Source organism: Hyaena hyaena, unplaced genomic scaffold, assembly GCF_003009895.1.
Source record: "Hyaena hyaena isolate Hyena2069 unplaced genomic scaffold, ASM300989v1 scaffold_111, whole genome shotgun sequence".
Taxonomy (NCBI): Eukaryota; Metazoa; Chordata; class Mammalia; order Carnivora; family Hyaenidae; genus Hyaena; species Hyaena hyaena.
The window spans coordinates 3,558,029-3,573,096 of NW_024080743.1; the positions used below are offsets into that span (position 1 = coordinate 3,558,029).

A 15,068-nucleotide genomic window follows, 5' to 3' on the forward strand; every position below is an offset into this window, starting at 1 on the left:
GCTTTGCCGTGCAAGAGGCAGGGAAGATGTGACGGGGCTGGGCTCTGAGGGTTCACCCTGCGATGCACGTGGGTGGTGGGCAGCAAGGTAATGTGAACATTACCTAGCCTCCCATGCTGCCAGCCAGCATGAGTCGGCTTGGGTTTCTTACCAGGCTCAGAGTCACCAGACAATGAGAAGGCATTTTTCTGCAGAAATCCAGCTCAACTGATTAGGCAGCATCAAGGAATAAATTGGCAGGCTCTTGTTTAGAATGTCATTGTCATATTTATCAATGCATGAATCACCACTGGCTGCAGGAAACTGGGCTACATGAAGCAGGGTGGGTTCCATCCTCTGAAATGATAGAATTGGCATTTCAGGTAAATCACTGACATGGCCTACACCCAAATTCCCCTTGGGCCTTTGTTAACCAAACGAGCACAGGTTCCGTCCTGTCCAGAGCTCCTGTGGCCCTGACTAGACCGGACATGGATCTGCTCCAGGCCCCAGCCCCCAACACAGCCTGTATTCTCTAGAATCCAGAAGTCCATCAGTGGACCTAAGGCCCCAAAGCTTTTGTATTTTCATAGCAAGTACTCCCGGTTGCCCTGGGTTTGGAGCTACAAATGTCGCAAGGAAGACAGTCCAGGAGCACTCGGGCATGACCCTCCCAGTGGCCCCTCTTCTCAGGAGTCAGTCTGTTTCAGAGCCAACTCTGAGCTCTATGCCCCACGGGCAGAAGGTTACTGGGGGATTATCAAAGGATTAGGGGGCTTTGCTGAGTGAGCATGGATGGGGTACTTTCTGCCAGAGTGACTTTTCTGAAAGAGATCTGATCACGCCACCCCTCTCTGGCTCTACATCTCCTACAGCTGTATTTAGAAAAGTGTTGCCCAATCATCCTCTTCAACAAACTCATCCAGCAAAGGGAGTGATCATAAAAATGCAGATCCCTGGGTCCACTCCCTGACCTGCTGAATCTGAGTTTCTGTGTGCAGCATTCGGGAACCACAGTTAAAACAAGCTCCCCCACGGATTCTCATGTACACGAAAGTTTAAGAACCAGGGCACATTATAGGATAAGATCCCGACTGCAGAGCCTGGAGTACAGGCCCACCAGGATGCAGATCTGTCTGCCTCTATCTTCTCACCCCCCCGGAAGCACCAGCTCACCCTGTACTCCCAGCTTCTAGCCAAACTGATGCACTGCACAGAATCAGGGGCTCTCACCCCCGTGTTGCTCCCACTGCTTAGAACACACTCCCTCCCATTCCCCCTCCTCCTTCCCTTTGTTTTCTTTTACTCCTTTTACCAATGTACTCAGTCATGTCTCCTTTGGGTTAAGCATGCCTCTTACCTCTTAGTGGTGCTTATGCCAACTCATAACCATTTGGGTACTACTCTTCCTTCTCCCCATTGGACTGGAATGAGTTCCACGGGAATGGGGGCCACGTCTTGTCCCCAGTTTCCCAGTGTGTACTATGCTTCCTGGCCCTTAGTAGAGGCTCGGAAACAGTTGCGCATGAATCAAGTTCTCAAGCTAGAGGCACCAGAGATTTGGGTTTACTGGGTTGAGTACATCTTCTTAACAGAACTCCAAGGGCAGCAGTGGTATTTATTTTAAATTCTCTTAAGGACAACAAAGGGATTGATGCAGAAGCAGCTCAGGCAGTAAGATTAACCATGCACAGTTTGGTAGACATGATTAGGCATACAATATGCAACAAAGTACAAATGGAAGTACCATCACAAGTCCCACTATGGTCCTGTCCAAACTGTGCAAAACCATGCTCAAAGGCCTGTGGTTGGACTGGGAGCCCACTGGGGCAGCTGGTTGGGGGCAGGCTATAGCCGGGAGTCATGGAACCCAGAGGCTGGAAACTAAAAGGTCCTATCTCAGGACTTTCAAGGAGAAAGGAGTCAGAGGTCTGGGTCAGGATTGCCGGACACACCAAGGGTTGGCACTCCTAAGACCAAGTAGGGTCACCGAGTCCTGAAGGCAGTGGCTGTAGAAGGGGCCGCAAACACCACCATCAGCAAGAGTCCGGAACCAGACAAAAACTGGGCCAAGAACTATGAAGAGTCTGGAAAAGGTAGAGCTAGCATGACCTCCCATGAGCAGCGTAGCAGGCCTGTGCGATGGGGTTTTATGATGAAGGCCTTGTTCTGGGCAGTCCACTGAAGACTAGCTGTGGGCCCTGTGTGTGAGTTTGTGGGAACGTGGCACCAGTGGGAGGGTGGGGATCTGGGCCTGATGTTGAGAAACCCTTGATAACCATCTTAAACCATTCCCCCTCCCCCTTAAATAAGCGACAGACTTTTATTCCTCACGATTTTGGAGGCTGGGCATTTACGAGCAGGGTGTCAGCATGTTGGAGTTCTGGTGAGGGCCATCTTCTGGGATGCAGACTGCTGCCTTCTCTTGTGTCCCCACATGGCTGAAAGCAGAGGGAGGAAGCAAGCTTTCTTCCTTCTTGGACTCTGCTCCAGACCACCGCTTTTGTGCTTTTAAAAGAGGCCACCATCCCTCTTTCTGCTCTGGCCAACCATAACTCTATCTCTTGCCACCCACATGAAGTCAGATCACAGAATGGTAGGCCTGTGTGTTTTCACGTTTGGAGCATTCTCAGCAGCCCTAAAGCTGTGAGCCTTTTTACTTTTGCAGGCGTCTCTGACAGGAGATGTGGGCTCCAAAGCACCCACTGCCTCTGCATGCCTTTTCCAACCGCAGCCCTGATGGGAGGCTCCTGTCCAGCCTCTCCTTGCACTTGGAGTCTGTTCTCAGGGCCCCAGGGCGTGTCAGCTCCAGAGTGTTTTTAGTCCAAGTGTCGCACCACCTGCGCTTCTTTAGCTTTCTTAAACCCTTTGTCTCTTCATTTCTAGTTTGGCCGGCATCTGCCTTTCCATTCACCTCATCACAGAGCCCATGAAACAATGTTTGTTCTTCGGATTTCCCATGGAACGATGCTGCTGGGGAGTGCTGTGGGGAAATACTGTCCCTGTGACCACCCCTCCCCCCCAGCTTCTGTCCCTGCAGGGCCCGATGCTCCCTGCTCAGTTCTGTGCATCACCTCGGCCCCCTGGTCTCTCTGCACACAGTTATGACACTGTTGCAGACCCCTTCTCCGCCTATCCTACTGCCTAGTCCCCAGCTTTGCATCTCATTAGTGTTTTAGAAACTGCAAAATATATCCCTTCCTTTCTTTCTTCTTTCCTCCCTTTCACCTCTTTGGTGGTAATTATAGAAATACCATGCTTTCTGGGAAGAGAGTCTGACAAGCATATACATGCAGTTTTGGCCTTTGCTTGATACCTCTTTGTTTCTCTGCTCTTTTTTCCTTAAAAAAATTTTTTTTCATCTTTATTTACTTTTGAGAGAGAGAGAGACAGCGTGCAAGTAGGCGAGAGACAGAGAGAGAGAGAAAGAGACACAGAATCCAGAGCTGTCAGCACAGACCCCGATGTGGGGTTTAAACCCATGAACCACAAGATCATAGGCTGAAGTTGGATGCTTAACTGACTGAGCCACTCAGGCACCCCTCTCTGCTCATCTTTTCAATTAAAAGAGTAGAAGGTGTGAGTATGGGCTGAAGACCCGATGGGGGCCATTAAGACTTGGGCCTAATTCTGGCTCTGATGTGCTATCTCCCTCTGGCCTTGGGCAAGTTCCTTAAATCTTTTTACTGTCTGTAATGAAGGGTCTAGGCTGTTTCTCAGAGACAAGCTGAAAATTGTTAAAAATGCTAATTACTGAAAATATCTTCATAGCTGCATCCGTTGGCAAATTCCACATTTCTTTTTGCAAGGTCCAGGGTCAGATACCCTAGTTTCCCTCTACCTTAGCACTTTCAGATAGCTAGCCTATTTTTTTATAGAACATCAAAAATAGGCATTCATTATTTGTACTTATTAAAAATAAAAAAAATTCCTGAGCAAATTTAGGCAGAATGTACTTATCGAAGGCAAGGTCTGTTGCCAATTAAAGTGTGTGTATGCGTGTGTGTGTGTCCCTGCTGTGGGCCATGTTTATGTTATGTAATAACTGATCTTTGAACCCTGAGTGTTATCTGGTGAGTAGCTGGTTGGATTTGGGATTCACATAGCTTGGGAGTTGTTAGTAGCCTTTCTGGGAATCAGATAATTTTAGGGAGTTTCAATCCTGCTTGATAAACACTCTCTCCCCCTGATCTATCCAACGCCAGCCCAGCTGGTTTTCAGGGCCAGTGATCTTGCTCACTACATCTTCCTAGAGACAAGCTCTGAATGATTAGCGTGGAGCCGGCTGCTGAGCTCCTGGCAGCCCGCCCCAGGCTTGCAGAAAGTGTTCTGTGTTTCTTGAGGACATTTGTACTTCTAAGCAGAGGTTTCCAGGCTTGCTCTGTTGAGAAGCTTTAACACCCTACACAGCTGCCAGAGTGTCTTCGGAGGGAGCATGTGAGCTTCCCCATGTGGGATGGAGAGCCCAGTTTACTTCCCTTCAAGGCAAGCTCCTTGTAGCTGACCCAGGGCCTGTTGCTGCCAGCGCACAGGGCCTAGGGGCCTGTTACAGCACTGGCTTCCTGGCTTCAGTCTAGAAGGGCTCGTTTTTGGCTGTCGGGTGAGTCAAAAATGTTATTTCTATCACATCACTTAAGTCAACCAATCTAGTCTGCTGTAACCAAGATGCAAACAAATTTGGGCCACTTCATAGTCTGGGAGGAGTGTGTGCTGCATTGTTGGGCAGCTCCGCCCCCTCCCAGCCCCTACTCACACACTCACGCTCATGCACATGCACGCATGCACACGCGCGCACACACACACACACACACACCCTCAGGAACCCAGAGTCCTTCTAACTTGTAGCTCTGCCATCCCAAGTCCTTGAGGTCATTTCTACGGTTGAAGCTGGGTTACCACAAAACCAAGTCCAGACAGCAGACTGAAGAAGAGAGCATGGAAGGGCACTCCTGTTCAGTGGTGCACATTATCACTTCCATTTCATTCTGACAGAGTGAACTCAGTGACAACACCACACTTTACTACAAGTGTAAGGAATGCAGTCCCTACCTGGGCAACCACACACCAAGCCACTACTCTCTTATTGTGGAAGAAGAGAATGGACACTACATTGCATTGTGATAAATCTTAGCCATGACTACAACTATATGCAAGTCCTCCTAGCCAGTCTCTGAACACGGAGGTAGCCTTGGGGACAACCATCACATGCTCCCACCAGTAGTGAGAGTTCCCACCACCTATGACTTTGCCAGATTTGATAGTTTTTATGGACAGAATGTTTGTGTCCCCCTGAAATTCATGTATTGAAATCTAGTCTCCAATGTGGTGGCATTAGGAGGTAGGGGTCTTTGAGAAGTAATTAGGTCATGAGGGTGGAGCCCTTATCCATGGGTCGAGTGCCCTTATAAGAAGAGACTAGAAAGCTAGACTGCTGCCTTTCTGCATGTGTGCATACAACAAAAAATCAGCAATGTGCAACCCAGAAAAGGGCTCTCACCAGAGGCTGACCATGTTGGTGCTCTGATTTCCATCCTCTAGAACTATGAAAAGTACTTTTCTGTTGGTCATAAGCTACCTAGTCTATGGTACTTTCTTATAGCACCCCAAACTGACTTAAGGTAGTATTATTTGACTTCCTAATTTTTGCCAACTTGCGAGGTATGCAGTATTTGTTATTTGGATTTCCATTTCCTTGATTAGTAGTGAGACTGAGCATCTTTTCACATGTTTAGTGACAATCTGAGTTTCCTCTTCTGTGAAGAGCCTATTCATATTCCTTGCTCATTGTTCTCTAGGGCTGTTTGTCTTGTTTTTTTGAATCATAAGAGTTCTTTATATCTGGACACTAGGTGGGGGAGGAGAATGATTAAAAACAGGGAGATGAGAAAATGAAGGCCTTTAAGGGATTTGGTTTGGCCGGATTATACATATATAATGGGGACTGACAAGGAATAAAACTGGAAGGGTAAACTGAGGACAAATGAAAGGCTATTGATGCCAAGTGGGGGTTTTGCACCTTACTCTTAGGGTTATGAGAATCACTGAAAACTTGAATAGGTGCACAATCCTTTTGGGAAGACTTCTCTACTGCCTCCTACTTCCTGCTCGTCAGGATTCAGTGGGCTTCCTCTGGGCTCCTATAGGTCACTCATATTCTCTCTCCCCTTTTCATTCCCTCTTCCTTCTATCTCAGTCCATTCAGACCACTACAATAGAATACCATGGCCTAGGAAGCTTATAAACAGCAGAAATTTATTTCTCACAGTTTTGGAGGCTAGAAGTCCAAGATCAAGGTGCTGGAAGATTGTGTGTCTGATGAAGATCCTCTTCCCAATTTCACAGATGGCTGTCTTTTCCCCATAACTATGCAAGACAGAAGGGGCAGGGGAGCTCTCTAGGGCAGGACTAATCCCATTCATGAGGGCTCTGCCTTCATGACCTAATCACCTCCTAAAGGGCCCCCCACCTCCAAATACCATCACGTTGGAGGTTAGATTTCACCATATGAATTTTGAGGGGATATAAACATTTGGTCTACAGCACTCTCTTCCTAGTGAATTGACCCGATCTGTTTCTGGGACAGCTTCCCAACCGGAGTGATGTTAGAGCTTTATTCTTGTTTCATGGTAATTAGCACAGTGCCTGGTTCAAAACAGCTGCTCAGCAATGATTACTGAACAGAATTCAAGAGCTTAATTTTGGGAAGCATAGTATCAGTGGATGGGAAAGAAGACAGGCCAGCCTAGTTAGAAGCTGGAACATCACCCCGGCAAAAAGCAGTAAAGGTAGTGGAGAAAGGGCAATGGTAAAAGTGAAATAAGAGGGACAGCTGGGAATGACCTAGTGATGCTGGAAGCTGCATCTGACACCTGGCCAAATGCAGAGTGAGGAGGAGGAGGAGGGGAAGGAAGAGGAAGGGGACTCTGAGATGCTGAGCCTTAGGATGGGGAGAAGAGTCATGCCCATAACAGGGACAGGAAGGCAGATCAGAATCTCAGAGATTGATGATAATTAAAAATTTTAAAAACATATAAAGTTGCCTCCTAATTAGCATTCTCAAAGTTTATGTCTTTATGGTGGTGGTACTCCAAAAAAAGGGATACTTTGTCCAAATAGGGGACTAAAAATAAATGTGGGCCTCCTAGTTCTTCCCTGACATTTTTGCCCAAGAGCCCATACTTAATCAATCAACCAACTACCTGTGCTATTTTGTTTCTGTAGAGCTTCTTAGTTAGCTGAGGGAACAAACATGGATATTTGGAGCTGGGCCCTTAGACACTGCTTTAGGCCAAGAGTTGATGCTATGCCCGTAACATATATTGTTGCCTGAGACCTGGTGGATGTGAAGCAGGTAAAAGGCCAAGCTCAGTGACCCGTTCCTCTAGGCTGGTTGCTGTCAGTTGTTATCGATAAGGATTGGAGCCATCAATCAAGACTGGAGATTTAAAATGATAGTTTCTGAGCTTGAAAATCATCATTTTCCCTCCTAAGAAGTATTTTTGCTCAGTTGGGGTGAAAGTCCTTACTGTACAATGGGAAGGGCAACAAGTGGTCTGGGAGTCCCTAAAAGGCACCCTGACTTGCTTTGGCTGCCCCTCTAATCCTAACTCTCCTTACTCACTGGAATGGGGTGGACACAGTTTGGCCTGTAGGGCAAATCCAGCCTCACGCATTCCATTAAGTACTGGCCACAGCTGCTTCCGTACTGCAACGGCCAAATTGAGTGTTTCAGCCAGAGACGGTCTGACCTGCAGAGTTGAAAATGTTTACTATCTTTCAGAAAGTGGCCTGACCCCTGTGTGAGTATGTTAACACCACGGAGACAGAGGCTGTGTCTTCTTTGCTGCTCAATTCCCAGAAAAATGGAACAGTGAAAATTTTTCTGTTCCTCTACTGCCCTCAGTTTCCTCTTTTCTCTTACTCCGTTGCATCGCTGGCAGCAGTCAGTATCATTCAAGACCAAAGAGATTGCCAAGGTCTGGTGGAAAACAAAAATAGTACCAGTGCTAAGCTGCGTGCCTGAATGCTGTCTGACCAGGTGCTATCTGTGCTGTGCTTTGCAGATGAAATGTGCTTCCTGAAACTCACCATGACCCAAGACTATGGGATTTGGTAATAGTAAGTTGTGGTCCCTTATGAAAGTTACGAATGTATAAGATCAAGAAAATGACTAGTTTAGGCAAAGCCCCACAAGACATGTACATCTGAATCTTAATATCAGGTACCTTCCCAGGAAGCTGAGTGTGTGTCATGGTGAGCTTTGGGAAAGGCTCAGAGCAGAGTACCTTTTGGGAGTCCTCATGCCATATATGTCTCAATTCTTTAAGGATATAAATCAAGCTAGCCAACTGCTCCATAATGAGCTTCATGATGACAGAAGTTCAAATCCTGACTTAGTTTCCATGTAGCTCCACATTGCACTATGTTGGTGCAGAGCCAGCTGCCCCATGGCTCACCTCCCCTTCCTGCTTCCCCAAGGGGCCTCGTGCCATGTGTAGACATGTGTCTGCATGATTGAGGACCACCTTTGAAAGAGACCCACACAGGCCCACCAAGCAGACTTTAGAACATTTAGGAAGGGAATTTCAGACTTCTGGGGCTGATAGGCGTGTCTCCTTGGACATGGGAGTGAAATAACTAGAGGAAGACCAGAGTAGGGCCCGCAGGGAAGGCTGCACGGCCAGCCAAGTAATTTAATCTTTTTGGGAAATGGTTTCCTCTTCCAATAAAACAGTGCAAAAACAAAACAGTTCGTTAAGGGCTTAGTTTTTAAACACCGGGGTATTTTCTAGTTCCACAAGCCTGTGGTTCTATGAATCTGAGACTTTTAGTACCTAAGCTTTCCTTAACTTGGCAACCACCTTGGACAATATGTGGTAGCAATTCTGCCCTGTGAACATCAGGAGTCACAAACTATTAACCTTGGGATCTGCTTGAGGTGCTGAATTATCTATCACACTGAGGAAACCAAGCCCCACAGAGCTTGGGCCAAGTGGTCTAAGTCTTTCTGGTGCCTGAAACAGCTGTCCCAGCAAGGTGATGCTGTCATATTTCTTTCTCCATGAATTTGGCAGGCCTGGTGTTACTGAACTGCGTCCTTGTTGGCCCAGGGGCAAGTACCCAGGGTGTCACAGGGAATCTTTCTTCCAAGCCCAAAGCTTGTTGTCTACCTCGCTTTCCCCTTACTGTCTCTTGAGGAGAGCCATAAGTACAGGCAGAAGTAAAGCCTTCTATGAGTTTTTTTACTCAGGGTGAAAGAGATGCTTTTTTGATTCCCCATTATTCCAAAATCTCGAGCTCCCCAAAAGAATTGGAACCTGAGAAGATCTGGCAACAAGTCATATTCCTGGAAGATCTCCTGAGTGGTCTTTTTTTCTGAATGGATCCTCCATTTTCTCTACCTCTTCTTTGTAAATCTTATTAAATCAGATTGGGAGAGCTTTCAATAGAGTAATAGGTTCTCCGGATATCTGAGCCGCGCTTCCAACATGAATACTCTTCAAACTCAAATGAAGTATACACATGCCTATTCCTCCTTGATTTTTTCTTCCAGCATGTTTTATAATTGGTATTTTTTTTGTACCACTCCTTTTATTAATTAAACATTTAAAACAGCAGCAGCAACGTTTATTGTTTTATTCTTGTTACAAAAGGAATGCAATAATTGGTATTTTTTAAAAAGCATAGCATCCCTGTTGGTCTACCTACCCTTTGCTGCTGTCTTTAGCTTTTAGAAGTATCGTTTGCTTGGACCTGTTTCTTTTTTGGCATATTTTTCCTTGCTGGGTTTTTATAGTGTTCAGTTTGGCAAGTCATTGTTTTTTTTTTTTTATGTGTCAGGAGTCGGGGAAAATGATAGAAAAGGCACAGACGTTGCAAGTGGTGAGCTCAGGTGTAGTTGAGATGGGCAGCTAAACTGAGCTTCCTCCCCCCAGACAGGGTGAGATTTCCCACCATATCTGACGCTTTCCAGTCCTGTACTCCTTCCCCAAACCATCACAAATGAGTGATTGTGCTCCTCTCTCCACACTTTAGTCTCCTTTGTGATATAGTAGTTGCTGACTTAGATGACAAAACCAGACAGAACGCAAGGGCGTGTGGTTAAGTATCAACAGCATGCTCTGGGCTTTCTCAAACTATTTTAGTTCTAATGAAAATGGTTTTATGGTTTGGGTCATTGGTAGATTAAAAAAAAAAGTCAAAACCAGATTCAGCTAGAAGGCTACCAGAGTGGTTTTGTAAATCTGTAGTTACCGCTATGCCTCTATAATGTGTAAAGCAGTGGGCCAGGAGCCGTGTAGGATTTAAAGCTGTGTGGCCCTCTGCCTCCCCTCTGGGGAAGCATAGGAGTCTCTCTGAGGGAAGAAAGGTCACCACCTCACGTTTACTTTTTTCCACGTGCCCTTCTTGGGAACAGTTACTGAGTCTCAGCATCTCTCCTGCTTTTCTCCCTCACCCTGGGCCTCTGGATTACACCCCTAGTGTGACGTGTGTGGAGCAGCCCTGCTTTAGAAAGCACTTGGACCAGGAAGCCTGTCTGTGGACCATATAGAGAAGACCGCAGTGGCAAGGCACTGTCCGTTCTCCTCATCCGCAAGTCTTCTGAAATGGTTTGGATTAAAAACAATTATGTTCTGATTCTTCATGTGCTTTTCTGTGAGGAGTTAGGTGTCCTGTGAACCACTACCCCCTAACATCCCTGCAGAAGATGTACACATCGGCACTGTGAAAATGACACAGCACTGTATGAGTGGGGTGTCGACACCTTTAAACAGCTACAAAGACATGCTAGATCTCATACCCAACTGAGGATCCACTCTCACCTGCCCTTGCCTTTGTCCCCTGTCCTAATTCCACCTAGGAGGTAGGCACTCAAATAAGCTGGGCAAACAGGAAATCTAGATTCAGGCCATACCCAGCTGACAATGGACGATGTCTACATGCATTACCAGCTGGGCGTTTTCTTCAGGGTCTGAGAAGGAGCCTTGCCATGGAACCTCAAGACCAGTACATTCACTACCCGCCCCCAGTATTGTCGAATCTTGCCGTGACTGGCACTTCTGGGGCAACAACTCTCACAGAAGCTCACGCAGTGACAGGAGGCTACGCAGGCACAAAGGATGTCTAAGTACCAGATGGGGCACACTGGGGAGACAAGTGAACAAGTGAACTCAGTCTGTGATAAGCACGTTTGCACTTTATTTTCCCCTTAAAAAATGATACACACACACACACACACACACACACACACACACACACACACACACACACAGGAAAGCAGACCCACTGAAAACGAGAGATATCCAGTCAGTGCCACTAGAAGGGTGGGCTGGGCTTCTACAGTCTGGATGAGAAAGGTTTTGCATTTGTTTGGCCAGGTGGGTTTCACCATCAGGTGTTGCAGGTGAGCAAGTCAGTCTTGGTTTCTCTCTGAAAGAGCCCGCTTCGGAGTTTGCTGTATGGCCTGTGTGTGTTTATTTCTGCTGCTGAGCTGGTCTGGTCAGATGACCACATGGCCAAGGCTCCTGCATTTCCAGCTGCCCGGAGTTTCTTTCTGGCTATAGCGATGAGTGGTGTGGAGATCAGACCTGTGGAAGGAGGCCAGATGGACTCTTGTCATCCTGGTTCTTTGAAGAGATGGCACATCGGCTTTTAGATTTTAAAAGTTAAATAGCTGTCAATCAATTGCCGAAGGAAGCCCAGCTGAGGACACTGATTCTGTCAGATCACCAAAGCTATGGGCCATGCTTGTTTCCTTGTCAGGTCCTTCTGGCTCTACAGTGTAGACATTATAAAGACTCATATGAGCCATATGTGTGCACTTGCTTGCCTCTTAGAGGGACGCTACACCCTCTGTGCAGTTTCCAAAGGCTGTCATGGTAGCTTTTGGTTTGTTTTTGGCCTAAAAATGTTACCATGCCCTTCTTGTCTTGAAAGCCACCATATGTTTGTATGTATAGGAGGATTAGGAGGACCTTAACGGAGGACCATGGGGAAGAAGAAGGGAAAAACAGTGGGGAAGAGTAAGGGAGGCAAACCATGAGAGACTCTTGAATGCTGAGAACAAACTGAGGGCAGATGGGGTGGGGGAGGGAAAGGGGGGTGATGGGCATGGAGGAGGGCACTTGTGGGGATGAGCACTGGGTGTTACACGGAAACCAGCTTGACAATAAACTATTAAAAAAAAAAAGAAAGCCAAGAAGTCATAATTTAGGTAATTCGTGAGGTACAGAATTCCCTTTGTGTAGTTGCATACAGAGGTGGCCCCGGGGAAGCATGAAAATCTGATGGGGCGTGGAAAGGTGGCAGAAACTGGAGCTGGGTTAGGAAAGCAGGCTCCGAATCAAAGTCAGGCATTACGTCCAGCTCCTGGAGAAGTGGACACCTTTTTAATTGGAGAGACATGGTGTCTGGTTAGAAGGTACAGGTTGAACTCCAATACCAGTTACAGGGGGTGTGAAGAGTGACAGCAAGGAGAGGATTGGATGTAGGCCTGCCCAAATCTAGACAAAACGTGGTTTTTCAATTCTCTGGTTTAAAAATCACACATCCTCTTAAGAAGATGATTAATCAAGCATTAAGGGCTAAGAACATACTTTGAGGTAGGGCAAGGATCCCAGTCAAGTTGATGGTACTTTAGAAACTAATCGATAAGGACATAAGTTATGCATGGAAACTCTTTCACAATGTGTAAGATTAAAGGATCAGACTCAACACCAGAGAAACAAAAATCCAACTGAAAAATGGTCAGAGGACCTGAATAGACATTTTTCCAAAGAAGACATACAAATGGCCAGCAGACATATGGAAAGATGCTCAACATCACTCATCATCAGGGAAATACAAATCAAAACCACAATGAGACATCACCCCATACTAGCCAAAATGGCTAGTAAAAAAGATAGGAAATAACAAGTGTTGGTGAGGATGTGGAGAAAAGGAAACCTTTGTTCACTATCAGTGGGAATATAAATTGGTGCAGCTACTGTGGAAAACACTGTGGAAAACAGAAATACCATATGATTTAGTAATTCCACTTCTGGGTATTTACCCAAAGAAAATAAAAACACTAATTCACAGGGATACATGCACCCCTATGTTTATTGCAGCATTTTTTTTTTATAATAGTTAAGCTATGGAAGCAGCCCAAGTGTCCACTGAGATGAATGGATAAAGATGTGGTATATTGTGGTAAGCACAGCATAAAGTATAGAGAAGTTGAATTATTATATTGTACACCTGAAATGAATGTAATATTGTGTATCAACTATACGCAGATAAAAAACTAAAAAAAAAAAAAAGATGTGACATATGTACACACACACACACAATGTAATATTATTCAGCCATAAAAGAATGAAATCTTGCTATTCATTACAACATAGCCTAGAGGCTATGATGCTAAGTGAAATAAGACAGAAAGACAGACACCATGTGATTTCACTTATAGGTATAATCTAAAAATCAAAACAAATAAGCAAGCCAGAAACACTCATAATATAGAGAATAAACTGGTGGTTGCCACAGGAGGGGTGGGAGGCATGGGTGAAATAGGTAAAGGGGATAAAGAGGTACAAACTTCCAGTTATAAAATAAATAAGTAATAGGGATGAAAAGTATAACATAGGGAATATAGTCAATAATATTGTAACAATGTTATATGGTGGCTATGGTGAGCATTCGTAATGAATAAAATTGCTAAATCTCTACATTTTTACAATTTATGTTGTACACTTGAAAATAATATAATATTGTATGTCTATTACATTTCAGTTTAAAAAAATAAAATTGCAGAGCCCCCCTCCCCCCAAAAGAGAATAAGGGTCAGAAACTGATCTGAGTTGTTCCTGATTCTGGAAACACATGTGATGGTCACTCAATTATAAATCACAGTTGACTGATCATCTATGTCCTAGTTTTCTATCAAAACCTTGACCCTCACTTGTTTCCATAAAACAGATTGTAGCACTCCATAAACCTCATCCCAAAAGATATTTTCCAGTACTGAGTCTTTTAAGAACTGAAAACATCCTTGATAAGTAGTCACACTGCTCTGCAGATAATGCAATGTTGGTGTGGTCCTCACTCACAAATTGGGGCTGGGAAGCCTCCAGGCTGCTGGATTTCTTTAAGCTGTAGTCTCACGTTTGTTTTGTAGCAAGTGGTGAATGTTTTCCAGAACTTATTGAGAGAAATGACCTTTTTCTTATTTGTAAGAGACATTAATGGGAAATTATTTTAAATGTAAACAAGAATGTAATTACTATTTGTTTTGTGAAATTTATTTATATACAAGTTATACAAGAGGATTTTTGCAAACCTTTATAAAGGTAATATATCATTAAGTTAGTTACGGTTTAAATCGCAAATTTAATATAAAAACGTGCCAATGTATTAAATGTGTTGCAGTAGATTTTCTAATATCTATATACTAAAATGTGACAAACAAAATAGAAAAATGGTCATATCCAATAAGGGAGGAAAGTTTGGAATTAAATGCTGCAGATCACAGACGATAAGCACCCCATACCTGGACCAGGGATGACCTAGTTTTAGCGCTTTAAGAGAGAGTATACCAGGTGGGGTTGGGAGACCATTGGGTAGTTCTAAGAAACACTTTTGCTGCCCAATTATGTATTTTAAGCTATAAAAGAGACTCATAACTGGAAGTGGCTTTCAAAGGATAACTTTCTACAGATGCTAACAGCAAGTATAAGATTTATAAATGAGGAAAAGTGGCTAGAAAATCTTAGCAGAACTACCATTACCTAGACAGATACTTTTACTTAGGCTTTTCTGGGTCCTTAGGGAGATGGGGTGGGGGCAAGGTTAACCTTGTCAAGTAGCTATTAGATCTCTACTGGTCAAGAGGAAAGGGAAAAATTCACTGCAAGTACAGCCTTGAAAAGAAGTGTTTCAATCTGTGGCAAGATTTGTGTTTTTTTGCCGTTAAGAAACTGGTGGGAAGAATGAGAATTTTATAGGAAATAAGGTTTTTCACATCTTTGTCTGCTGATTGTAAAAATGCTTTGATTTTATTCTTCAGGTAAGTTTGGACAGAATGGTTGAATTAACTTGCCCCTTTAAAA

At 44.8% G+C, this 15,068-nt stretch overlaps 1 protein-coding gene across 1 annotated transcript in view; it reads right to left on the reverse strand.

Annotated features, from left to right (window-relative positions):
* Nucleotides 1-234: 234 nt before the first annotated feature.
* ABCA4 (ATP binding cassette subfamily A member 4) overlaps nt 235-15,068 on the reverse strand; it is a 141,464-nt gene continuing 126,630 nt past the window's right edge. Inside the window, exons 50-51 of the mRNA XM_039236476.1 lie at nt 2,314-2,420; nt 235-336 (exon numbers count right to left, since the gene is read on the reverse strand). Of these exons, the coding sequence (XP_039092407.1) occupies nt 309-336; nt 2,314-2,420 (135 nt within the window). The 3' untranslated portion in view covers nt 235-308. The remainder of the gene's footprint in view (nt 337-2,313; nt 2,421-15,068) is intronic.